The 27,045-nt window shown below is 43.7% G+C and overlaps 1 protein-coding gene across 1 annotated transcript; it reads right to left on the reverse strand.

Moving 5' to 3' along the window:
* Positions 1-8,652: 8,652 nt before the first annotated feature.
* LOC104535393 (fatty acid desaturase 2-like) lies at positions 8,653-26,960 on the reverse strand. The gene is made up of 12 exons (XM_010180964.1): positions 26,508-26,960; positions 20,706-20,816; positions 19,079-19,276; positions 18,517-18,618; positions 17,455-17,580; positions 15,129-15,189; positions 14,564-14,640; positions 14,273-14,370; positions 12,787-12,883; positions 11,256-11,335; positions 10,346-10,471; positions 8,653-8,953 (listed from the first exon to the last, which is right to left on the reverse strand). Exons 1-12 carry the CDS (start codon positions 26,712-26,714, stop codon positions 8,902-8,904), a joined length of 1,335 nt encoding a protein of 444 aa, XP_010179266.1. The 5' UTR covers positions 26,715-26,960; the 3' UTR covers positions 8,653-8,901.
* Positions 26,961-27,045: the final 85 nt, after the last annotated feature.

The raw sequence follows: 27,045 nt of genomic DNA on the forward strand, positions 1-27,045 counted from the left end.
TTGTATTTAAGAAAACAGTCATCATTCACATCATTGGAGCTCCTCATCAAAGCTGTAATCCAGGACTTATTCAGCGACTGGAGAAGGCTCTGAATCTAATGCATGATTGACAGGGAGCCCATTGTCTCACTGAGTCTAGAAGAAACATTGACTGGAGGTTAAAAGTTGGGACATCTTAATTTTATGGCTCAATTTTATGTATCTGTCGACAGATATTATAATGAAAGTCAATTTATCATCAATAATTCATAACCCACAACCCATAATCATCAAACTTGCACCAAAATATTTCAGGAAACAATATTTAACTTGCCAGAGACATGGGAAGCTGGCCTGCATATCATAGGATAGCATCCCAGATATGAGGAATTTTCTATATTTCATCTGATTTGTGCAATGCATGTCAGTAGTTGTTTCCCTTGCCAACAGGCTTTCCGCCTCTGTTCCCATTTCCAGTAGTTAATTTTATTATTCAGCACTGGTGTTTCTAACACTGGTTCTTAGCACAGGGCTGAATGCTCTTCTGTGAGGAGCTGGAGTGAATTTATTTAAAAAAATTATTTCAAAAATGGCACTGTTTGATAATGCACTGCTCCAACAGATTTATGTGTTTGTTGATATAACCTATATGCTATGGTAATAATTGGGCTGAAACTTTGGTAATTTTGCATTATTTTTATAGGGAAGACAGAAATATATAGTAAATATATTGAAGCTGTTCTTCTGGATCTGTGAACCTTTGGACTACTGTCACTGTGTTTTCTTATAAACCCACATCAAAATGGATGCCTGCTACACATCTTTATTCAGGATTGTGGAAGACTGTTTTTAAATTATATCTTTTATATGACTCAGATTCTCAGCCTGAGTACACTGCTGTTGCAGTAGTGTACAAACACTACTAGTGTACAAACAAGGGAAATTTAGATAATTCATAGACCAGTGCATAATCCATGTAGAAAAGATTCCTTAGCAAAGATAAATCACCTACACTGCAACCTCAGTAGTGTATTTATGTTCAGAATCAGTAGATTTCTCACTCTGAATTGTATCCTGTAGCTCTTATTGGAGCTTATTTAATTGTTTTCATGTTGTTTCTGGTCAGTGTTCAGGAAACAAAGCCTACGCTCCTACTTCTGTCAGCAAGCGAAATGTGAAAACAATGACTTCTGTACTCATTTGAGAACTTTTCGTAATTATCTCCTCCTCCCTGCTTCATTCATCATAAAGATCATCTTCTTTGAAAGGCTTCTTTCCACCTTTCTGAAAGGACATTGAATGTCTTCTCTTCTCTTGTCTTCTCTGGTCTCCTCTGCCTAGTCAGAACTCCTCGTGTGTCTTGCTTGACCTTCCTGGCCGTGCTCCCGGCTTAGATGGTGACTCCCTCCAGCTGAATCACTGGATTCCTGTGGTGGCTGGGGATGGTGATGCTTCTAAAAACATACACTTTCAGTAGAAAATGACTTCAGATCGTTAACCAACTGACGTGCCTAGGGGTCATGGAGGATATTAATGTCTTCCTGAAGAAGAGGAACAACACTTGATTCAGACCTTGGTATGCTTGAATGGTGAAATTTCTGGGTTGCTGGAGGTGTTGTGCAGTGTTTCATACCACTGCCACGCTACGCAAAGGAAAATCAGGTTGTGTTAACCAGATCTGTCCCAGGACAGTGTTAGGGTTGCCATGGGGGAGTGGTTCACCTCCTGGTTTGCTTTTGGATTCTGTAATTCTGTATTATTCTCTTAGCACTATTTATAACATGGTTTTCAAATGGATGATGATTCTCTGTCTGGAAATGTGAATGAAATGTTTGCCTTACAAGAGGTGAGCAACTTTCGCCACTACCCCACTGTGTAGAAACTGCAAGACAGCCAGGAGAGAGGGACAGTATAAGTAGGATGCACTATAGAAATGTTTCTATATTACATTTGGGGAATTCAGACAGATTTTTCAATCTGCCTAACAAAATATACGGTAATATGATATAATCCCAGCACAAATGCTGAACTAGAGATTGACTTTCTTCAGAGGCTGAACTTTGCATTGACTTTTCTGAACAGAATTTTAAAAACTTGTAGCAAGGAAGCAGCTATGATGCCCCATCTCTGGAAGTGTCCAAGGCCAGGTCAAATCTGGTCTAGTGGAAGTTGTCCCTGCCCATGACAAGTTGGGTGGAACTGGATGATTCCAACCCAGACCATTCTGTGACAGCCTTTTTGTGCTATCTGGGTAAAAACTGTATGTATGAGCACCACACACACATTTCTTATGTTGATGCTGCATATGAGGTATGTTGTGAATCATACAGAGACATCTAGAAGTGGCCCATTGCGAAGTAAGTAAACCAGATATTTTTTAAAAGCAACATTGCTCATGGATGAAGGCTTCTTTATAGATCTTGCCAATCATAAATATTTATTTTTTAGACCATTGAGTAGCTTAGAATAGAGTTGGAACTGGTGAGCTCAATGCCTGGCATATGAGTATTTAACATAAGAATATTAGGCACATTTTATGTTGATTTCATGCCTTAAATTCCTTACCATTCATGTGCTAACTCCAAAGGACAGAAGGAATTGCAAAGGCTTAATTTCAACCAGCCCATGGAAAGTTTAGGCTGTTACAACTTATTGATGCTTAAAGTCAGATAAATTAAAAAAAAATAAAATAAGAGTAACCCAGCCACTTGTGCTACTGGGTTCACCGGGGCAGTTTCCCAAGTTCCCAGCTGAGGGATGAGCTGAACTTTGGAAAACCTGAACTTGGGCCTGTGGAAGATAGAACTTGGAAAACTGGCTAGCTCAGTGCATTTCCACTCATGCCTGTGGATTCCTAGCAGTACAAGCCCTTTGTAAAAGCAGAGAGTGTTTTAGCATTGCTGTGAGATGTGGCTGGAGTGCAGGCATCTTCATCCAGATTGTAATCCCAGAACTATCAGGTCCTTGCTCCCCTTCAAGCCACGTTGACCTGGGATGCGGAGAGGTTCTGGGAACAATTGTACTCCCAGGAAAGCAAGCCAAGCAATTTACCAACTTGGGACAGTTTATTTCTGTGTAAGAGCTCCCTATGTTTGTATTGGGGGGAATGTGTTTATTCTAGGATCAAATAGAAGTCCTAATAATGGGGCAAAGTAGGGTCAACTGCTGCTGTTTGTTCTGTGACTTCTCCTAAAGCGCTTTCTGTGCAGGATGAGTTTACCTATGGTACAATTAATGTGTACCCTGGAGAACTGTAGTATTGATTTAAGGTAACAGATAACCATAGACTGGCCTTGACCGACTTATCGTTTCATTGCCTGACCCAGGTCAGCCCATGCACTTCCTACTGACTGCTGCTGTCCCTTGTTGTGTGCTCCTGGGGCTGATGGTACAGTTCAAGTGGGTTTAGTTGCAAGAACGAATGGTCTCCAGTTCTGTACAAGCCTCTGGGCTGACCTAAGCCCACTGATGGTGTTGACCTAAGCCCACTGAAGTGCTGGATCCAGTTGTTGGTTAGAAAAGCTGCTGCAAGCTGCTTGCCACACGTCTGGATAAGTCACGAATGGGCAGAAAACTGAGGTCTAGATAAATTGTAAGAAGCTTTTATGCAAGATTTCGTAACAGTTTTGTTGTCAGATGCCTCCCTAAATGGCTGGGCAAATCTTTTTACAGGAAGATCTCCTTTACTTTGGTGCTTGGTCCCAAGATGAGAGTAAGCAGTGCCATTGTTCCTGGGCTTTGTGAAGGCTTACAAAGAAATCTATCTACACCATAAAAGTCAGTGCTATAGAAGTATTTTCACTAATTTCACCCTGTGGAGTGAAAAAAGACCTTCCACAATCACTAGCTAACAGCTCCTCTATAAAAAACATGGTTAGAGAAACCAAGGGAAGCCACAATTAGCAAGCCTCATCCCAAATCCTTTTCTAGAGTTTGCTTCTACAGTGTTCTTACAGGTCTCAATCTGGGACCTGATAGAAGAACAGCAACTATCAGACTAAAGCTGAAATTCAGACTCCAATCACTCTCTATGCCAAATCCTACCCTGACCCTTTAAGAACTGTGAATTAGAATATATGTTTTTGATCTCAGTGCTTGACCTGAATGGTGATGTTTATGCCCTAGAAATGTCCTAGTTGGCTTCTCCATGTTACCTGCTAGTGGATTTGTATTGCAGAAGGTGCTCCAAGAGGAAACCAATCCTTTGAGCTCTGCAGTGGCTCTAGATGTGCCTCGAAAAAAACACACAAGCTGTTTTCATGGTCAACAAATCATTATGATTTTATTGAGCAGTAGAATACACAAAAAATGTTCTTTTTGAGTTACTGAAATGTTTTTTTAAGAAGGAAATAATCAGGAGCTGTCCTATAAGGAATGTGGTTTTGATATTTTAACAACTCCTAGAAAATATTTGAAATGTTAGGGCTTTGTTAGGAAGGCTTTCTTGGGAAAGCGTCTACTAGAAGAGGCCATGGCTAGGACCTGGCAGCTTGTTACAGAAAGAAAAGGACGTCTTTGCCCTAGTGAAGACCTAAAATCCAGCCAGTGTGATCAGCCCCTGTAGCAAGGAATGATGGTGTCTGCAGATATGTCCTGACGAGGCTCTACTGATGCTCTGAGCCCCCAGTCCCATTTTGGTAAGTAGTTGGGATCTTAGACTCCTCAAATCCATGCTTAAAGGAAAAATCTCAGCACAAATCCTCTAATTCCCATTGTGCCTCTGCCTGGAAACATGGGGTTAGGTTTCCTGTTAATTCACAAAGCTGGCACAGACCCATGGCCTACAGTGGAGTTAATTTTTGTCACCGAAGGTCTAGGCTGCAGCTTTAACTTCCTTTTGCTGGAGTGCAAGAGAAACATGTGCTTTGTGGGGAACCAAGATGCACCACTGAAGGGCACTGTGTGCATTACCCCTGTACTGTCCCTGTTCCCAGAGCTGGGCAGGGTGAGCTCCATGCAAGGTCCAGCTCACCACAAGGTGTCTGGTGATGTTTCCAGCCTCTGCCTGCTCCTTTGAGGCCATGCTCTGCCCTCTCTTGCCTTGTGTCTCCAGCACCAGCTGTTGTCCAGGCAGGTACCAGCAATGAATGGGAGAGTATGTGGCACCTGATTTCAAGTTGCTTTTTCTTCTCTCCACCCCTTTGGGATTTTTTCTCCCACTCTGTCACACATCCCTCACCAGGCCGTTCCCTTCCCGTGTTTCTCCCATCTCTGTACTTCTCCTCCCAAAACACATGCCCATCTCTCTCCTGCCCAGAGGCTTCTCTTGCCTTCACTGCACTTGCTTCAGTTAATGCCTTTCTCTGCCAATTGCCTTTGACCGTCCTGGTCCTCCAGCTTCTGCTCCAGCCCCTGCTAACAAGTGACTGAAGAGAAGCAAAACCAGTTCTTTCCTGCCTATTGTTTTATTATCTGCCCTGAAACAAGCTCCTGTGTTTCCAACTCGTGGCCTCTCTCCGTTGCCAAGTGCCAGTGATGTGGTTTAGCTGGGTTAAATAAACCCTGGCAGGCTCCCAGCATGTTTTACAGATATATTTGTTGTGTGTGTTTGTGTCTCATTACAGTGCAAATGAGCGACCTTTATCAAGAGAGAAAGTGTACAAGATCTCACCTCATTATTTTCAGAGAAAGCAGTTAGTTACAGTCTTCAGAAAACTGGGTAAAACTGTACTTAAATGTCTGTGTTTATGCCATTTTGATGGCTAATTGTAGCCTGCAAAGGGACACTTATGTGTCCTGCATTTTGCCCAGATTGCAGACAGAGCCAAGCAAGGTCATGTGAACTTTATATGCACCTAAATTTGCCGTTTTACCGAAATTTCTGGAACATCTCCTGTAAACCTAATCACCTAACCATTTTGTTGCTATTTAAAATGATGACAAAGCAGGTTGCTCCAGGCTTCCAGGGCATTTTGTCAGAGGTCTGTTTCACCTGCTCCAGTTAAAGGATGGAAAACTTACACATCAAGGCACGTACAAAACAGCTTGAACTCCAAGATAGAGGGCTGGGATTTTTTGGAGGGAGTGGAGGAAACTATGTGAGCCAGGGAGCCTTTGCCTGAAAAAATAACCAGCATCTTACATTTTCACCAGACAAACTTTCTGCACATATAAGTTCAGTGAACAAGAAAAATACATCCTAGTTACAAAGGGTTGGTGACCTGTTCTTTGCAGAACAGATCTTTTTCTCTTGCAATACCAAGGACGATGCATGACACTGAGAAATCAGTTCTGACTACAACATCGCATACTTTTTATTTCTGGATTTGAGCCACTGAACATTTTTTCATGAAAAGGGAATTTTTTGAGAGCCTGAAACAAACAAATAGCTGGGTAAAAGTTAGTATCAAAATCTCTCCTGTCCCACCCTTTCTTCCCTTTGATATCTTGTGCTAAGGTCTTGGGGAAAAAAAAGAATGCCCGTTTGCCTAAAAGCCATTGCAGCATGGTTGCTTTCCTTGAACATTTCAAGTTCTTTCAGCCATCATCAGTAGTAGCTGCTGTGTCCTAGGCACTGTCAGGTCAGGCTGTGGTGTTGGCAGTACTTTGGGTTTTTAGCAGAAGAACAGTCCTTCCACTAGACCGGCCAGTGGCAAAAAGGAAGCCAAGCTGCTGAAGCAAGACTGTTTACCTACGCTGAGCTACCAGTTTTCTGCAATTTCTCTAGGCATTAAAAAACAAATTTTCCCAAGAAGAAAGGTAAGAGAGAAAAGAGGGGACAGTACTAAGGAGGAAGAGTTGTATCTGTACTGAGAAAATGTTTGCTGTGGAAATAAGAACTGGAGTAAAAACATGAACTGTCGGAAAAATGAGCTGAATGTTTAATGCACTGCTGATGCTGCTGGGTGCTTGTGGTCATCCTTGCTGGAGCAGAAACAGTGAGATACATTCAAGGAGTCAGAAAGAGATGCACATATTAAGGCAGTCTTAGCAATGTTAGCCACAATTCCAGGCTAGCTCATTACTACCTGACTGGAAAGTTACAGCATCCAGAAGGATGTTATTGTTTATGCTATTAGAAATCACCTATAAAATTTGCTCAAAGTTTGTTTGAGCTTCAGACACCCCGAAGACAGTAGCTTTTCATCCTGACCATTCATAGTGATATTCAGGTGCTGCCATCTTAAAGGTGGGCAAGAATATGAGAATAAGCTTTTTACAAACCTCAAGTATTACTAGCTAGCTTAAGTTGCAGTCCTGCCTATGAATTTCCCACCTGTAAGCAAAGAAGTAATCTCATCTTATTCTCCAAAGAGGGCAGGGGGGGTGGGATACATTGAAGTGGCTGGCCACAGTCCTGGAGTTGTCTCTGCTCACAAAGAGCTTTGCTGATTTTGTGGGACTCTATTAGCATTCAAGGATTTGATAGAGAAGATCCAGTTTCAGAGCTGAGCAAAATAGTGAGGTGTGCACAGTCTTTGCTTAATAATTAGAGTTTCCCTATAGGGTGTTTTGAGCCAGAAACTAGATAGCTGTTGAAGCTGGAGACTGCTTTTGAATCCGTGGCCTTTATCATAAAGTAAAGGACATTTCTCTTCAGTTGTATTAAAACTCAGATCAAAGCCCTTGATTTATTTGGGATCAGGTTGCCTGTTAGAGAAGCACCTGGAAGCTGTTCAACAGCATCTCCGGACAAGCCATTAATGGATTTTGGTAATTAGATGTTGGGCAGAGAATAGAGTTTTAGACAACTTGTAAGAAGGTTCTCCAGAAGGTTTCATATCACCAGCACAGCCTGGTCAATTCCGTTTGCAGCTGCCTTCCCAAAGGGCTGGGGAGGGGAGCGGGTCAAGTGGTTGGGCAGCATCTCCTTTTGCAGGGGGAACTCATTTTCTTCACTGATTGCTCCCAAGGGAAGAGGAAACGGTGCCATTGCTCCTGGCCTCTGACAAGCAGAGTGGCTTGGTTTCTGCCAGGCATGTGCAGAGAGGCAGAGCGGTGTGTTTTTGCAGCACACTGCCTACCTGCACTGCTGAACAGACCATTTGTGGTTACACTGGAGCACTCGCAAGTAATTAGTATGTTTTGCTTATGTGACTTATTTTGGTCTTTTGTGTAAGTTACTGACAACCATAAGGCTATGCCAGACCTGCTGCTCATTAAAAAGAAAACAGACCCTCTCCTAAAGGAGACATTTTGCCATTTAAGTCCAAAGATCTTCCATGGACCCCTGGAAATAGGGGCTGGTCATAAAAATACAGCTATATTAACCCTGCTGAGAGGCAGTCAGACATTAGTTGTGCAGGGTCAGTATCACAGCTTTGACTAAAGTGATGCTAGAATTAGAGAAAGAAAGGAGGGAGAGAAAGGAGGGAGCCCAAGAGAGCCCCATCTTAGTGGGGCAGCTGCTGGTCCCTGTGGGATGTGATTCCTGTTGACGGGCATTGCAGTCCACCTGAGCTGCCTGTTGTGATGGGCATCATGGACTGAGTTACTTTTTCTTTGATAACAAAATGAAACTCTGTGTTGAGTTCCTCTTTTACAGAAACATGGGAAAGAGGCGTAAGTTGACTGAGGTGTCCTTGGGTTGCAAGTACTCACTGATGCCTAAAAAGTCATATGTGTTTGTGAATCAGGGCCTTGTGTATTTTAGGTAGAACTAGAATGAATCTTACAAAGAGAAGGTCAAGGTTGGATATTAATGCCCTTTTTTAGCCACTCCTTCTCTCCGTCCTCTCCCAACCTTCAATTTTGTGCAATACTGGCATTGTTTTTCATCCTCTGAAGCACATTTTAAATCTGTCTGTATTAAACAGGTTGCCTGAGCCCGTACCAGTAGCAGTTCACAAGACAGGAAACTCCCCTCCAACTGTGCACGTAGATATAGACTGAAATCCGAGAGTAAAAGACACACGCGTGATTCCCCCCCACGCACCCCCCCATCCCTCCCTGTCACTCACACCTCCCCATTAAGATTCATGTTCACTTATGGAGGTAAGCATCCAGCCATAGATCTCCAGACTTCTTTAGGGACCTGTGGAAAGAAAATGAAGATAAAATTTGTCTGGCATGTGAATATTCCCTCTGTCATATTTTTTTTCCTATGAAGTAGCATGTTACTGAGTTTGAATGTGAATCCTTAGAGCATTGAATGTCTTTGCCCAGTATACCAAACACAGCAAGAAGAGCTACCTATTTTGTTCCTTAGATGCCCAAAGTGACCAGTTTGAGACTCAGTGAGCAAGAACTTAACCTGATGCCCACAGCATGATCTGTAGGCCCTCTGGCCATGAATAAACAGCAGAGCAGAATTGCCTGGGCTCACCACATTGCACCTCTGAAGTTTCCTCACTCCCCCCGGGAATTCTCATGCAGTATTTCCCATCTGCATCAGCTCCACAAATGTTATGTGATAGATCTGAGGTGGTTTGGGCCCAACTGGAAATGTAGCTTTATATGGTTTAAGGGAGATGATCCTCCAATGGAGGGCAAGTCATTGCTGAGATGGTTTCTGAGAATTTGTGCATGGACACGGGCTCTGAATGGTGGGATGCTGGGCATCACCCTGCTGGGTCTCAGTGCTGCATTTTCTGTGTTAACTGGATGAGAGAACCAAAGGAAATGTTGAATCACTTTTCAGCCCTTCTGTGTGTTGGGGCCAACCTGCTTTAATTTACATTTGCTCAAAATGGTTTGAGAATGGAGATCCCTGGCCTGCAGAATACTTTCTCATGTTCTCTGTCATGAATTATTCCCTCCGGAGTAACTGAGACAGAAACGTTAACCCAGAGTGTGCCTGACAAGGACTATTAGACTACAGGTTTCAACTATGCCTATAGGGAATAGCCCTTTGCTGCTGGCAGGGCTCAAATGGGAAACAGCATGGGCTGTAACCTGACTCCTTCCCCTTTGATTCATCTCACTTTGCAGCTTAGAGATATGCTGCCAGCTCCTGAAAGCAAGAATCACCATCTGTTAGAAGAGCATTTAAAAATATATTCTTAAATATAGCCTATTAAGAAGGTGTTATAAAAAAGGTATTATAAGGTTCTTATTAGGTCAGGTTAGTACCCATCCAAATGCTCACTAAGTACTTTGATGGTAGTGTTCTGGTTGCAGAAATTGTTCTGGGGGATAGTTATTTCTTCCTCCATGTTGTAGGGAAGCAGCTTCCCATCTGTCATCACTTGCTGTTAGTCCACTAAATCAGTGGAGCTGTGTAATTTCTGCTGTGACTCAACATTTCTGCAGGTGTTCCTTGGACTGTGATATGAAGATTATTATAAACGTGGTGACACCAGATTATGACATATCGACACAGTATTTCTGAAGGGTCTATAGCATCCTGAATTCTCTGTACTAGAAGATACAGGATGTTCATGTAACAATGAATTGCAAGCTGCAGATAATACTAGAAGGACCTTACCCAACGATGTCTACAAATGCTTTTCCAAGGGGCTTCTCTTCATATTGGACTCCATACTTGGCACATAATGACTTCACCAAAGGTTTCACCTTCCAGAAATTGTGCCGTGGCATCGTTGGAAACAGACTTGAATAGAGAAAGAAAAACAAACCTGAGAAAACTCTAGAGATGAACCCCAAGGGTTGGGCTTCTCTGTCTGCCTCATAGGGACTAATTATTAATGCCTTCTCCTCAAGCTGCAAAATCAGACAAAAGAAAGAGAGGAACAGAAAGGTACCTCTGCTTTAAGGTCCTCCAGTTCAAGGAGGCTTGTGAAAACTGAATGCATTGATTTCCCATCTCTGGAAGCTCATGGAACAGCAAAACAGGTAAAGAAGGATTTGGGAAAACCTTGCCCTGTGCTGTTCAATGGAGATTTCCTAAGCTGACTTCCAAACCAGTCAGCTTTACCCTAAATGCCGTCTCATCTACATTTTGTGTTGTCACTGGCAACAAACTGTCCATATGGCCCTGATTCCAGTGTCTTTTCTGGAACCTGGTACCCAGCAGCATACACAGTCCCACACACTTGTCCCATGCTATAAAATGCTGAAGTGCTTTTACTCAAGGGGAGGAGATTCTGAAATGGATCCTCAAGTTCAAATAGTTAGCTTAGGATACGAGTCCATTGCCATGGCACTGACTCCTAATTAAACCCCAAATTAAAACTGTGAGAGTGAAAGCTGAAGTATTTGGTAGTGAGAGAGACAGATGCCATGCCTGCAGTAGAAGCAGACTATGATCCCAAGTAGTCTGGGAATCTCTTGGCATATGGCAGTGCTCCAAAGATCCTGCCCCATCCCACACACATGCCTTTAGCAGTTTCCCTCCCCTCAAGTCCAGTGTTGTGATAACCTGGGTCCATACTCACTGGTGCTCAATTTGAAAATTCAGGTGTCCGGTGAACCAGTCGTTGAAGAAGGACTGCTCGATATTGCAAGTGGCTGCCATCTGTGAAGGGAAACAAGCAGCCGTGAAGATTCGTGAAGCCTCCCTCTAAAATCAGAAGGAAGCTCCTCTTGCCTGTGGCAAGGGCTGATGTGTCTCCTACAGCAGAAGACTGCTGTCCTGAGATAGCTGGTTGCAGAAAGGGGAGCTTTAATCCTCCTCCAGGGCTTACTGTCAACTGTTGTGCTGACCACGTCTCCACAGGTTTGACCAGTGATAAAGGGGACCACATAAGAAGGGCGTTTGTGGACATTTGGTGATGAGTCACACATCAGTTAAGTATGAACTCCTAAATCTCAGATCAGATGGTTAAAAACAGGACCGAGGTGAAAAATGAGGGAGAAATAATGCATGGACACAGAAATCCTGCCTTCCCCATCCCATCCAGTTACTGCCCAGTTTGCCTGAAGTGCAAAATCTGAATATTCTGGACATATTTCTTAGCTACTCTGGCTATTAATGCCTGCAAAATGAGGTAGTCTTTCTTAAAATCCTCTTACGCTCTGAACTGGCTAAGCTGTGTTTTTACACACATCAGTGTGTCAAAGAGGCTTACCTCTTTCTCTCTGTCGTACGCGCATTTTCTCTGTCTCTCCCTCCCACTCAGTGTATCTCTCTTATAATCCCCCTCCCCATATCTCTCACTCTCACAACCTCTTTCTTTCTGTCTACAAATTCCAGTTGCATAAAATGCTTAAGCAAAAGCTTAAGGTGAATATCTGAACACTCCCATGACTTCAGTGAATCTATTCACATGCTTAATTTAAAACAAATGCTTAGGAGCTTTCCTGAGTAGTGCTTTCAGCACAGAGGAGTGCTTTCAGCACTTTGAAAGCTCACCTTCAAGATCCCATAAACAACTACAAATATATACAACTACAAAAATTATACTAATTCACACATGAGATGATTTCTTCTCTCAGCTCGATTATACTAAATCCCTATGGCCAGACTCAAAGCTGCTCTCGGTATCCTCTAGGTCTGAATAGGACATGGACCACTGTCACTCAGAGGTATCCTTTCAGCAGGGTGGATTTGTCTGATCAGGCATTAAACAGATGTAGAAAGCAGCTGGTTTTAATTTCAGTCTGTATTGCTGAAATATAAACCTTAGAAATAATTTGAGCTTTCTCTTCAGCTTTCATTTTCATTGGGGCTCTTCTATTTGCTCATATGGATACACCAAAATACCCTACACAGAAAAGCCAAATTGTGCTTCTTGAACCTGATACTGCCTTGAATCTGAAGGAACCTTTTGATTGTCAAATTAATTACAGAAGTTTGGACTTCCATGTCTTGACTCAGCATTACTGGCACTGGGGACAACATCTTGATGGGAGGGGTCATGGACAGAGACCATTAGTACCTGGGGACAGTGGTAACCCATCTGCTCTTTGGGTAATTTTCTAATCCGTTTTGAGGTGAAACAGGGTGTTCTTTCCCCTCCCAGTTACCTGAGAGCTAAGCCAGTCTCTGTGCTTCTCACAATCAATTTCCATTGGAATGTGATTCATCTGGGTGACCCACACAAACCAGTGACTCTCCAGAAACCTTCAAAAACAGGCAAAAACCACAACATTTTACATTGCAGACCACAATATGAGACAAATATGTTACTTTTTCCTTTTGGTAAATCAAGATGATTCAATTCCCTGAAAAAAACCCCAAGCCCTGATTTAGAAGTTCTCAGAACTGTTTCCATCTGTCCCATTGCTTGCTGGATATACATTGATTTCAAAATCCACTGGTGATAGCTGAGTGTCAGGCTCAGTGCACTGTGGCTCCCAGCCTTCCTTTGCTTTCTCAGTACCTTTACCATAAGCCTCAACTCTGCCCTGGGCTGGGTATCACTTTAGAGCAGCTTTTCTTATTACTTATGGTATATAACTGCATTTTTAGCACCTGTACAGTAGTCTGCATAAATGCACTTTCTTCTCTTTACCCCAGGTAGTTTCTCTATGCTGAGACTTAGATGTATGCTGACAAGGGAGTTGTCCAGAACCCTCCTTGTTCTAGACTTTAGACTTGTTTTCTGAAAAAGAAAATTATCTAAATTTGCAATTTTGCCCTTCCTTTTGCACTTTTAGCTTTATCACAGTAAGGTAGTTTTGGAAATAATAGGCCAGTTGTCGTAAGTTTTTCAGCTTGATTTCAGACCAAAAAATTTTCTTATGCACTTACACAAAAGTATGTCTTTTGAATCTCCTGTTTTCCGTAAACTGAAAGTATTTTGAAACTTTGAAAACTGAAGTAATGAACAGTGACATAAAATTTTGCGGAGGCAAAAGGTCTAATACTGTGCAGGGTTTTGTACATCTGTTACCTTTTATTGTCACTCAAAAAAACGAATATTTGTTTCTTTCTTTCTTTGTTTCAGAAAATGGTTTTCAGTGTCATGAAATGTTTTCCTAAAACTGATGCTGACTGTGCGACTGAATGCCCTTCTTTGGTACCAGCCAGTGTACAGGCCATGCTGTCTTCCACACTGGGAGGAGTGGTGAGTGTTTCACTTACTGGAAAGCACATACAGTGTTCAGGAGGGCTCATGCAATTACCTTCCCAGTAAACAGGGAAGAGGGTGGCTTGAGGCATTCTGGAAGGGTCCAGCCTTGACCAAAATGGAGAAAAATGCATAAAAGTGTTGGTATCGGACAGTGAATGAGAAAAGGGGAGAATCCTGGCTGGACCATCACAAGGGCAGGGGAAGATGTGGGCAGAGGAAGATGCTGAGCACCAGAACCAGCTCTGCAGTGGGGAGGTAAAACTGGGAGATCATAAGAGGAAAATGAAGCAGTGGGAATAGCCAAGGTAGCACACAGGGAGGTCAATGACTGCAGAGGACCTAAATACCAAAGGTCTGCAGTGCCCAGCAGAGCTGAGACTTGGTTCACCTGATCCTGGAGGGAGAGGAGAGCAGCCAGGATGCCCTTTACCTCCTACCTGACAAAAGTGAGGAGAGACAGGGATCCCAGAACGCCATAGAATGGGATGTATGTGATGAAGTAGCGCATGTAGTAGCTGATGGCCCAGGCTAGGTCCTAGGGGAAGAGAGGAGACATTAGGCATTGCTTTGCCTATCTCATATAATGTGTCCTTGCTGGTGATGTTAGGGATGCTGAGTAGTTAATACAGCAAAGTACGATCCCTGCCCACTGGCCTCCCTCCCTACTCATGTGTGACTTCTTACGAGCCAGCTGGACGCCATAAAGATCAAGGGAACTTTACACTCACCGCCCAGAACCTGCGCCTGATCATGGTCGAGATGATTTGGATTTGGAAATACACAGGGATGAGCAGAGGCGGGAAGACTGCAAAGCAAAGGGAAATGTTTTGGCCATCAGAGGGGTGGAAAGACATGTGACATGAAAGCGAGCCAGTGATTTTGGACGGGTTCTAGGAAAAGTCTGCCTATCGCTGCTGAAAGGGGTGAGGTGCTGGTGATGGTGGGACGGTTGCCTTTCTGTGGAGAAAGGAGGCTCTGCTTTACACCCATTCATCTTGACTTATCAAAGAGCATTGACTGGCAACATGCAGTTTTCTGTGGAGCCTCTCACACTGAGGTTATTTTCCAGTCTCTGCTGTTTGCCTCCTTTACACAGCCATGCTGGCAACGTTCAAGATGCTTGGATATCATTGAGAATGCGCTGAACTGACTTTGGGACCTGCGCAGGGGATGGTGACCCTGAGGAAGGGAAGGATGAGTTGAGACTTAAGGATTTGCTTTGCTAACACAGTAGGGGCTGGAAAAGTCAACTAGCATTCAGGGAAAAGGGATGAGTGCAGGGCAGATACTCACTGAGGAAGAAGTACTCATGCTGGTGGTTGTAAGGCAGGTACTTCAGCTTCTTCTTTCCATACTGCAGGACACAGACGAGAAAGTTCAGGCTTGGATTATGACACTCACATGTAAGAGAAGATTTTCTGCACTATTTATTTATTTATTGACTGGAGACTTCTGACTATATTCACACCACCATGTAAAAAGTGTTTTGGTATGGTTAAATACCTTGACTTTGTAATTGTTCTAGGAGTAAATTCCTTTTTAAAGTCTTCTGGCTTGATATTCAGATAATTTCTATATACTTGAGAGCCTGATGGCATTTTAACACATTTCTCCACCTTCTGCCATGCCTGTGGCTGTGCTAAGAGCTACTATCGTCTCCATTACCAATACAAGTGTGGTTGATAGGCATAAAGGTTGACCTTTGGTCAATCACTATACAGTATGCCAGTGCAAGACACTGATCCTTGGGTAGTCTTCCATACCAAATGTCCCAACCATTGATCCTTTTTGACTTCTGCAGCCATCAGCCCCTGTGAACTCCTGCCATTAGCCAGGTCTTGTAAAAGCTGACTTTACCAACAGTGGACAAACTAGCATGGTCCTTAGTTGCTGTTATGGCAAGTCACACAGATGCACTTAAATCTATAATGTTGTGTCATTAGTTTGACAGTAAGTGATAGGAAATAAGAGTGCTGTCATTGAGAGCTATTCTGCACTGGTTCCTGTATCACTTACGGTCCACCTACAGAGTGCAGATGCAGAGATACTTCTCTAAACACAGGTTTGGACTTTAGATTGCTGCATTTTTGCAGATGCCCATTTCTTTTCAGTGAAAAGAGGGAGCCAAAAGCACCTGGTCTCCTAACCTCATATCCATAGCAAACTATTTAGAGCTATGCAGAAGTGTCATTTTTAAGCTCCAGGAGTGTTCATACAGGGAGCTCATGCATGGAGAATCTGGATTGCTGACAACTTGCATTTTCGTTTCCAGCATAGTAACTTCCCAATAAAAGTAAGTGTTGTGGCACCAATAAATCAGCCACATCATTCACTCTGGTCTGAGCTCTGAAAGGCTATGTGCTTAGCATCATCTGGAAAAGGATTATATACAAGTGTGAAAAAGTATTGGGATAAATTGATGCTGGCCTAGCGTTTCAGGTATTTTGTAGGAGGGAGATGCAGTTTTCCTTGTCATAAATGTTCACATTCTGACTTTTCCCTTTAAGTGGTAGAACCATGGTTTGCTGTTAAATCCAGTGGTCAGGCACAAGATTTTCAAATGGGTGGTACCCACACACTTGACAGTGTGATACTGATTTACAGCTTCTAGATACTGACTTTTTTATACCCCAGGTGAAGGCTTTCATTTTAGTAATATGTAAGAGCCCTTCTACCTCTTGAAAATTCTGTGTGCAAGATATTCTCTATACATGTCCATGTACTGGCAGGTATGGCCCTTACATATGTCTGGAGATTCTGAGTATTTCTCAGCAGGGTAAAAGCTGGCTGAGAAACCATGAACTTTGTAATGTTGTATTCCCTTGTGCTGTACTTGCTGCAAATGTTTCTTTGGGTTTTGTTTGTTTGTTTTGGTTTTTTTGTGTGTTTTGTGTTTTTTTAATATAAACTAGAGATCCTTGTTCCCTTGTAAAAAAGACCATGGTTTAAGTCCCTTGTGTAGGTTTTTATACAGTAGACAGTAAGTATTTTGGCTTTAGAAGAACAGATTGAATTAAAATACCTTAACATAGCCTGATTTTCATGTGCAGCATAACAGTGCGTAGTTAATGTAAGACAGTATTGCTTATGCAAGTAATATGCCCTCAACTGCACGGGAAAGGCTCCAATGGAGAGGACCTTGCACAGGTTGTCTGGAGCACAGCTGGACTAATATGGGAAGATACTTTCTGTGGAAATGGAAGATAATTTCTGAAATGTTCTTGATGAAGTACTGAGGAACACCATATTTTCCCCTTGTGTTGATATTTCAAGCCACGATGACTAAGTTTTCTTTAATAATTTTCTACTTTCTTTTCAGTCTTGATTGCTTTTTCCAAGCTACCCCAAAACACTTTTTCCTGTATAGAAAATGGACAGGGAATTACACAATCAATCTAGCACTTCAGCCCAAGGTCTGGGAGGGTGTGATGGCCAAACTCCTTTCAGACAACACAGACAGTTGAAATCCCTGGATGAAGCATTTCCTTTTTTAGCATTCCTGGAAGTCTTGACTGTGTAAGTCATGTCTACCAATACTGGCCAACTCCTGGTATTGTACAACCATTCTCTGAAGCCCTTTAGGACAGTGGTTTTCCACATTTTACCCACGTTGCCTTACCTCAACAGGCTGTGTATCTCCGAGGACAAAAATATGCAGCATGTTCACATCTGGGTCCTTCTTGAATATGTTGGGCTTGGCGTGGTGTTGGAAGTGACGATGGTTCCACCAGTTTGCAGAGGCACCCTGGGCAGATACAAGAACAAGGAGTTACTCCATGGAAAAGTGCAGTTCCTCTCATGGTAGGATTATCCATTTATTTATATAAACTACAACAGTGCAACTCTGATTACAGCCAAACTGTTACTTGCTTTTGAAATAGCAATAAGCAGTAAGTGTCTAAGCTGTCAGTTCCTATGAAACTGCTGGCTTCAGAGGGCTGCTTTGCCCTCACTGAGGATTGTATATATTGAGCAAGCAGGGAATAAATATACTTTGAGTGAATTTCATGTCACCATGGCTTTCCACATGTGAAGCTGTTTTTAATAGTTGAATCACAGAATCATTTAGGTTGGAAAAGACCCTTAAGATCATTGAATCCCACCATTAACCTAACACTACCAAGTCCACCACTAAACCCTCTTGCTTCCTTACCAATTATCCTACCAGTTTGCCTATACTGCCTGTGCCTGTGAGGAATCAGGCAAGACCAAGTGGCTTTGGGAGAATGTGCAAACCTATGTCCCCTCCTCTGCAAGTTCCTACTGCAGGGGGATGCTGAAATGCCTGGACTGCACTGGACCGTACACAGGATAGAAGTTCTGAAGGCTGGATGGGAATGGATAGGATGCACCAGGATGGGACATTTGAAGAATATTATACCTTAGTGGAGTGCATAGTAAAAATATGACGGGATGCCAAAATAGGGTTTTATGCAATTTAATAAGCTCTGTCCTCAGCTGCTATAAATTGGTGCAGTTCCACTGAAGCTTGTGAAACTACCATGCTCTGTAATAGCTTATGGTCTCTTCTCTCTTCTGCACAACAGCTGCATGTGCGATGGTCACTGACTTCTCCTTTGTGTCTCTGCTCACTGTGGAAAGGTTTAGAGCTGCAGTTTCCTACTTTAACAAGTGACTGCAGTTGTTTCCACGAGTGCCCTGGGTCCATAAACTCCTTTACCTTCAGGTGTCCAATGACAAACTTGTGGACGATGTGGTTCCAGGAAGACTTCTTAAAGACAGAGAGGTGTCCAAAATCATGTTGCAGCCACCCTGCCTGGGCCTGGGATGATGGGAAATCAAGTAGTTAGGAAGCTGTTTGAAACCAGAGTTAAGCACAAAAGGAAATGGAGACAGAAGGCAAGTTGTGAGTGTGAGGAAGAGGGGGTTTAATAGAAGTGAGAAGGTGAAGACCTCTGTTTTTGTTCTGAAGGGGAACATAGAATCACAGAATCATTTAGATTGGAAAACACCTTTAAGATCATCAAGTCCAACCATAAACCTAACACTACAAAGTCCACCAACATGTGGAAGTAAAGGCCAAAGAGGTGAGGAACATACACAAAATCAGCAGTGGGTAGGGGTGGCCAGAAGGCACCACAGTGGCAGGTATGTTGTGAATATTTTTCACTGGTGTGAATGTTTTGAACTAGTAATTAATCTAATATGAAAAGTTCAGTGCACACTGGCCTTCTCCTGAGTGATCTGTGTAGTCAGTATGCTTTATGCCTACTACTTCTCACCTGGGAAGTTGTAAGGATGCAGGCAAGGATGAGAGTTGTGATCCAGCCAGTACCGAAGTATGAAACCATTAACCAGGCCAAAACTTCCATTGCAATAATATGGCCCAAATAAAGAGAGAAGAACAAAGGACTTGCTCTGAATAAGTTCATGTCCTCTGCAGTCTTCCTCAGGGTCCGGAAATCCTCCACCAGCTGGGACTGCAAAACAGACATGCAAGACAGAGTATGAAGCTTATAGGTAAATCTGAATGTGTCTGAGGAAGGCAGGCTAAGTTCCATACTAAGGACCATGGCTGTTTCTTGCATTGCTTGGCTACTCCAGAAGTAAGGAAGGACCTGCCTCCGTATTCACACTATCCTAAGTTTTCATAGCATTGAATAAACATCCTGTCTGGGCTGAGCCCACGTCCTGACCTTTTGCATCTTGAGCTAGGAGAGTAATTCAAGCCTGCTGCTGTGAATCAGGGGCACTAGCTGTCTCTGTTGAGTAACATCAGCTGATGACTCTCATCTGAATGAGCTTTATAAGTATTAAAGAGGCAGCTGGAGAAAGGGAGAATTCAGTTCTATTACTTATGCATAATTCCAGAGCTCTGATGAAGAGCACCCAATATGAGAGCACCCATCATCTATTTAATATGTGGGTCAGCTACCGTGCAGTCATTCATGAAGAGCATTCCTGAATTACTGCGGGTTAGCGTTGTCTCTTCTATTGTGAGCGATACAGATATATCATAATCATGGCCAGCCACAAACAACAGGACAGGATTGAGTTTCATGGCAAAAGCTAGTCATGCAGGGCACTGTGCCTGAATAATGAATGAAGGAACTGTCTGAGAGGGATAGGGAGCTGCGCTGAGGATGCGGAGTGGATAGAAAAGTTACTTGCTGGGTTGCTGCTGCTTAAGGATAGCCACCAAAACAAGACTTCTGGTTCACTTCACCCATAGGTGCCTACTGCTTGTGCCATGCATGGCACAAATGTGGCTGCTCTCCAGACCTTTGCTGGTACTGGGCTCAGCAGGATAAGCCAGTTTGAGTCTCAAAGAGATATTTCCCTGGGAGTTAATCTGTCAAGGGGAGCTGCAGAGCAAATGGTGAAAGAGAGTCAAGTCTTGTTGAGGTGGTGAGCCACTTGTTTTGGAAGTCTTTTCAGACTTCATTGCCCACTCCTCTGCTTCCCCCGTAACAGGCAAACAATGACATGTGTTTTAGAGCTTGGTCACCAGAGAAGGAATAGCAGGAAGGACACCAGTCACAAAAGCTTGTGCACTCCTCCCAGTTCACATGTTCACATTTGCCTTCAGTATAGAATCAGTCCAGGACACCTGGAATGGGCTGCTAGAAATGGGACACAATAGAGCTGTTGGTGGCTCTGTGGGAAAGACTTGCACAGCCAGTCTGAATGTGTCGCTTCCCTCCTACGCTCATTTTAATCTCAACTGGGATGTGCACATTGCTACATGGAGGTGTTCATTCACTGAGTGCTTTTCTCCTTCTCTGGAGCTGCCTGCAGTGAACAGACCTTTATAACCTGCCTGCCTCTGACCTGGAGGACATCCCAACAGGAAAAAAAAAACAGTGGAATATACCCATCATAAATCCCAGCTCAAAACCAAATACTCACGTTTTTATCTCGGTCCTGGCTAGGTTCCCCTGGAGCGAGCTCTCCAATAAGTAATGGCTTGAGAAACTTTTGCACCAAGGTGGGATTGATATGGAAGGCCTGGAATGCATCCTGCAGTAGGAATAAGAGTAACTGTGTGAGATTCAGGTGTAAGCTGTTGCTTCCTACTCACTGTGTCATTCCCATCCATCTCCAGCACTGTCCTTTTCTGCAGTTGTCCCCCCGTGTTACGGTGAAAGAGGGGTGTCAGACTGACTTCCACCTCTGTGATCACTGTTCAGTGCAGTACTTCTATTAGAGGCTGATGAATTTGCTTATTTAGTAGCAAGCAGGTGGTGAGAGCTGGGATTCTATCTTGCCATATGGTGAAAGCCACCTCAAGAATTGTTTTTCTAAGCAACTAAATACCTAAATCCCGCTTAGAAGGTAGGCAGAGAGGAATTTGTGCAAATCCCCACTAGGATATAAATACTTTTTGAAAGTCTGCTGCCTGGAGGCAATTCAAGAGAGGGGGCATCTGTGGTGACTGAACCTGGACATGACTGCAGATACAAAAAGTACTACTGGATGTTTTGGCCAAACCTGTAGCTCCCAGCACTAACACTGCTGAGGAAAAAGTGGTGACTCTTTCATTTTGGAGACTGCCTTTCTCTTTTTGTTCTCTAAGATGAGTTACTGAATGCTACCTTAACTCTTCTTTATTCTAGAACCATATTCTAGATATACAGGCAATTCTATCTCCATGTAAGTCTAAGTAAAATGTCTTAGAAAGGAGCCAAACCAAAAACTCAGTTGTATACCAGGAATTTAAGCAATTGCTTTAAAGTGCTTGCTATCAAACTTAGCAGTGGCTAGGACCCCATTCAAAAATGGACCTACACCAAAAAGCAACTTTATTCATTACTCTAAAATATGCTAAGCAGGTTAGGAGTCTTGACAAGATTATAGTTATCAATACATATGATAAGACTTCTTGTCATTTCTACTGTGCTGTGGTATATGGCTGCTTGTCCCCATTAATTTTTTGCAAGACTGCTAGTATATTCTTTATTCAGTACATGCCTTGAATGTTGGGTACATTTTACCGAAATCTCTCAAACGTGACAATAGACATAAATAGCTTGTTAAGTTTCAGCAGCAAAAGCTAATTGAGAGATGAAACTCAATGTTGATGAAACCTGTGAAATAAGTTCTATCCCATATACTCCCGAGGCTGGGAAAGCAGGAAACCCAGCTGGTATATTATTTTTCTTACATATTTTCAAGACTTCTAATATGGAAGTACAATGCCTTGTCTGTAGATTATTTTCGATCCTGGCATTCATGAGTTTGCCTAGGTCATCTTTTTCTGGACTCCTTCCCCTTTTGGGGAATGTTTTTGTCTACCTATGTCCTACAGATGCCTGATAGGAGAGTATGTTTGATGCATCTGCTGCTAGCAGTGAGAGCTTGCACACCCCTCCTTTCACATGGCATGGCTTGAGTTTTAACCCCAAAGATAGGGACAGAAAGTTGACCAAAGTCAGAAACTCCTTCTCTGTCCTTGCCCTTTTCTCGCTGCACAGAACTGGAGTTAACTCTAGAAAATCACCTAGGAGAGCTGTAAAGATGTAATTACTTGAAGTGCTAAGACTGGTACAGAAAAAAAACAGCCAAAAATAGAAGTCAGGAGTACCATACTTCAGCCTTTCCACCTTTGTCCCATTGTCTAACAATAGTAGGGACCAACTAAAATCTCATTTCTGGCTCTAAACAGAAAGGGCAGACTGGAAAGTGCTCACTGTGTCCAGCTGACCCTTCTGGGAGCTGACCTCCATCAAAAGTTGAGCCCTGGTGTTCAAAAATACTGGCCAACAACCTTGGTCCCAAAGTCCACCAAAATCAATAGGAACTTTCACCTGATTCCAAGACTTTGGATTGAGCTTCAAAATTATCTTTGACCATAGAAGTTTTGCTGTGGGAGGAATAGAAGGAGGGAGAGTGAAAGCTGATCTAAGCCATCGAACTTCAAGTTAAAGAAATTATATACGATAAGTTGGAGATGGAGCACTGGCAGTGGGGTGAGGGGGAGAGAAGAGCTAGTTACAGGTGCAGGAGAGAAATAAAACTCTGTGGAATGATTTAAAGGTTATAAAAGTCATAAAATGCCAGACACTATGGGTGAAGAAGTAAGGAGGAGGGGAAAAGAAGTCATTTCAATGGAGGAGGCAAACTGAAATGCCAGGAATGAAACTGAGGTGCACTTTATCTGTAAAGCACCACCTAGTTACTCCCAGCTCAGCTCTCATGCCAGTTACCTTTTGTAACCAGTTTCATGGACAAAGTGATCCCCGTTCTCACGGGAAGATGTTTGGATTAAATTTGTCCAGGTCCACTCATGAGGACTGCATTGCTGGGAAAATGTATCCCAGCATGAGTGAGACCAGTGACTTTTGACTTTTTTTTTACTACTGCTTGAGTTATTGTGGCATTTTCAGCTCCTGGACCCATAAATGTGTGGCTGAAACGTGAAGCCTTGTTGCTAGTTTCCTTCCCTGGTGCAATTTGCAGGTGATGTGAAAGAGGAGGGAAGAGCAGAGTGAGTGTGGAAGGGAAGAGCTGACTGTAGCTGCTGCAAGGTTTTGCAATTCTGGGGTGAAGACACGGGAAGAAGGAGGGGAAATAGGGAGAGGGTGCACCCATAGGAAGCATCAATGAATGTTGACTCAATATTGTTTAAACTAACAGAGGAATAAAAGTCTTTGGAGGCCTGAGTGGGTACCATCTGCTCACTGTGATGGAGATCTCGCTGCTTTGTCCTATGTTAATTGGTGGATGACTCAGAACACCAGCTTTTGCCTGACCACCTAGAAGGTGGTTTTGCCTACCTGGGGCTTCCCTACCAATAGTGTATTTGTTTTCTAAACGTTCTTATAAAAGCTCTGTCATGACTTTTCCAGGGAGAGTTCTCCTCTGCCTCTGAACTATCAAGCCTCACTTCTTTTCAGATGCAATGAAAAGTAAAGGTTGGAATTGGTCAGAAATGAAACCATGTGAGTCAAAACACAGTTACCCAAAGCTACCTGTCTTCCACCTCACTGCTATCACAAGCCTATGCCACGAGGGAAATACCAGCAGCAGGAAAGTACTACCTTCACTGAGACATAATACCCATGTATGTCATCAGCATATGTAGAGAATGGGATTTTTCAATGTAGATTTTTCAGGAGAGAGAATAACATCTCCTGCAATAATCTTACCATCATCAGACAGAAAGCTACAGTGATGGAAGGACTGCTTTTATGAGTTATATCTCAAACATCTCCTTTACTAATAGATCCCAAATGTAAGATACTACCCGAATTTTGGTGTTGTCCTCAGTTCTGCACTAGAGGAGATAAAAAGCAAAAGGCAAAGGATAGTCTCTGGGAAGTGCCATGTGAGACTCACACCTGACCTCCCAGCTTTGTGGTCTACTGGCCAAATAAGCTGAAGTGTCTTACGGGAAATTGGCAAGTGCAAATTGTTCCAGGTGCTTTTAGTGAAAAAAAGCTTTGTATTATTGAGATATAAACTGTACATGAGCATTTGAAATGCTTAGTGCAGTCAGTACAAGGATGTGCTTTCACATCCTTGAACATCTCTGGAGCAGAGAGATTGCAAGGTGCCCTTGCATTCTCTTGCCTTCATTTTTTGAAGGCAACTGTGCATGATGTGATACCAGAACAAGTTATCCCAGACCAGTATCTTGTCTCAGCATGTTAAAGTATGGCCTAAAATGAATGAATGCTCAGTGTTGTTAGTACCTGTAGGGGAAATTCGTGCATAAGCTAGCCTGGGCACTCCTAACCTGACCAGCATGAGCTGGGCATGCTGAACATAGCAGCTGCCATGGAAGCTTCTCAGTAGCTGTCCTGGGAGCATCCTGAGATGAATTAGCTCACGTATCACCAAGCAGGGCATTTGTAGAGTGGCCCAGCACAGATGTGGAGTTCAGTGAGTCTGTCAGTGGGCACCTTGTGGTAGAAGGATACACAGGATCCTCTAGAGGATTGGTTCAAGGTAAATGGAGAAGATGCTGAGGTTCCTTTGGTGCGTGTTTGCTGGACTGGAGGTACTAACTACACATGGTGCTAAGAAGAATCTGAGAAAGATGGTTCTTGCTCATTTCTAGTGAGAACTAGAAATGTAAGCATGTTAAACTGAATTTTTATCATTGCTTTTTCCTCTTCCTAAGCTCTTCCAGTTGTGGTATCTCACAACACAGAATGAAACTTGTTAGGTAAGCCTTGACAGGGTCAAGGCCAAGGCTTTCTCACCCTGAATGAGAGAAAGATTGTTTGGCAGTAAACTGCTATTCACCACAGGAAAGCTGGAAACCATATACGAGTTCAGGTTTAGTGCCGAAAGTGGTGATGAACAATTTCAGTGTTCTTAAGACCATGCCTTCCCGGAGCGTGCTCTGAGGTTGGTTGGATGCAGCGTGTGCTGGGGAGGTGGGAGGAGAACCAGCAGTAGTACAACCACAAGCCTGTGTTTCAGTCTCCCTTGTGAGGATTGGAGACAAATGCAAAAGCAGATGCTTTCTGGTTTCCAGTGGAGATACTGGAGTTAAATTCTTAGGGATAGGAGTCAAATTCCTCTCGTTTCAGCAGGCCTGCCTTTAAGCAACTGAAAGTAAAACCTGTCCCATTTTTTTTGAGGGAGGAAACTATTCATTCTGAGGATTTATTGGGAGGGGACAGGAACACCAAAACGCATCTCAACGCTTTAAGGAAAAGAGTGGAAAATAACCACAGAGCACAGGCAAATGGAGACTAATGGAAAGGAAAGGTTAGTAACTCCTGCCACAGGCAGAGCCTCCTCCTTGCTAAGGTGTTCAGAGCCATGGGAGACGAACAGTTAATGTTACAGCTTGGGCTCTCCTGCCGCTTACCATGCACATATTCGGAAAAGCTCTGAGGCAGTTTAAATTTTATAACTATAGGCTAATGCCCTGGGGAAGAGAACACGCTCTCTGGATGCACTTCTGAAGAAGGTGGCTTTGAGGGAAACTGCAGACAATAATCTCTGATGCAATTTGTTTCTTTATCAAGGTTTGTTTGTTTGTTTGCTTTGGGGTTTTGGGGGTTTTTTTGTCTTTTTTTTTTTAAGTTGCTGAAACATGAGAGGTAGCTGAACCAAGCCGTGAAGTGCAGGAGCAGCTGTAGCAGCACCAAATGGTTTTCCTTTTTTTTTCCCCCTCTCTTTTCTGTAGAAACCTGTAACTAAATTCTCTAGAGAATTTTCTCCTGTGGAAAAAAAAAAAGCTAAAAAGCTCCTTGTTTTAAAGCCTCAAGCTCACCTTCCTCACAGAAGCAACTTTGAAACACAGACTAGCCTCTTATTAACCCCTTCTTGTGCTTGGCTGCCATGACTCTGCATGCCACAGACTACACCCCGAAGAGGGGAAGATTTGGGACACTCTGCTCATGAATTCAGCGCTCCAGGCACAGCACAAACAAGAGACAAAGACAAACCAGCAGGACTTAAGCAGAGCCCACCAATCTCCACCAACCAATCTTCCAGATGCTGCGAATCGCCATGGCTCAGTGGAGGAGCTGCATCCATTTGGACCAAATTTCCGCTCCTAAAAGCAGCGCAAGAGCTGAGCTGGGTGTACAGCAGGTGGTGAGATGGGGAGAGAGAAAAAGGCAAGGCAGCTGCCTGCACGAAAGCTGCCTCACTTCTCAGGAAGCACCGGGAAGGCAGTGACCTGTCAAGAGGCTGCTGGTGAGAGCGGGGAGGTGTCACCCGCGGGGGTGGCCGTGCGTGGGTCCTTACCGTGGCATCTTCGCCGGCGCAGTGGCTGATCACTCGGTGCCCCCCCGGGTGTCTGTATGCCCACTTGGTGATATTATAAACCTTTCGCTCTATCACCAGCCACTTGTCCGTCCGCAGGTTGTGCTTCTGGATCTCCTCCCAGGTGTAGAAGCGGATCTGCGCCTCCGGCTCACCCGACTCCCCTCCTTTCTCACCCCCCTTCCCCATGGGGCCACTTGCTGCTTTGTCTTCTCGCCCAAAAGCAGGGGTGGGAACCTGGCCCTGCGCTTCTCAGGGATGTGCCGGAGGGGAAGAGCTTTTCCTGCGCGATTTCGCTCAGCTGATGCCCTGCTCTCCCCCTGTGCCTCCGCTCATGTCCTCCCTTCTCTTTGTCTCCCGCTGCCCGGCCCTCGCAGTCTCCCCGCTCCGCTTGCTCGGAAGTGCCCCCTAGGCTGGTTTTCCCCGAACTGATGCACTTTCTCTTCGCACATAGCCCCGGTTTGTGGCAAGCTCGGCCCCTTCCACTCCCCCCTCGCTCGGCCCCCCCATCCTCCTCCTC

This window comes from Mesitornis unicolor, unplaced genomic scaffold (genome assembly GCF_000695765.1).
Source record: "Mesitornis unicolor isolate BGI_N332 unplaced genomic scaffold, ASM69576v1 scaffold18123, whole genome shotgun sequence".
Lineage (NCBI taxonomy): Eukaryota > Metazoa > Chordata > Aves > Mesitornithiformes > Mesitornithidae > Mesitornis > Mesitornis unicolor.

Excerpts from the sequence above, each read along its gene's own strand:
- LOC104535393 (XM_010180964.1), bottom strand. The coding sequence starts at position 26,714 with ATGGGGAAGGGGGGTGAGAAAGGAGGGGAGTCGGGTGAGCCGGAGGCG. Across the intron at positions 19,277-20,705 it reads GCCAGGACCGAGATAAAAAC|TCCCAGCTGGTGGAGGATTT; the intron begins GTGAGTATTTGG and ends TCTGTTTTGCAG. Across the intron at positions 17,581-18,516 it reads TTGTCATTGGACACCTGAAG|GGTGCCTCTGCAAACTGGTG; the intron begins GTAAAGGAGTTT and ends GTATCTGCCCAG.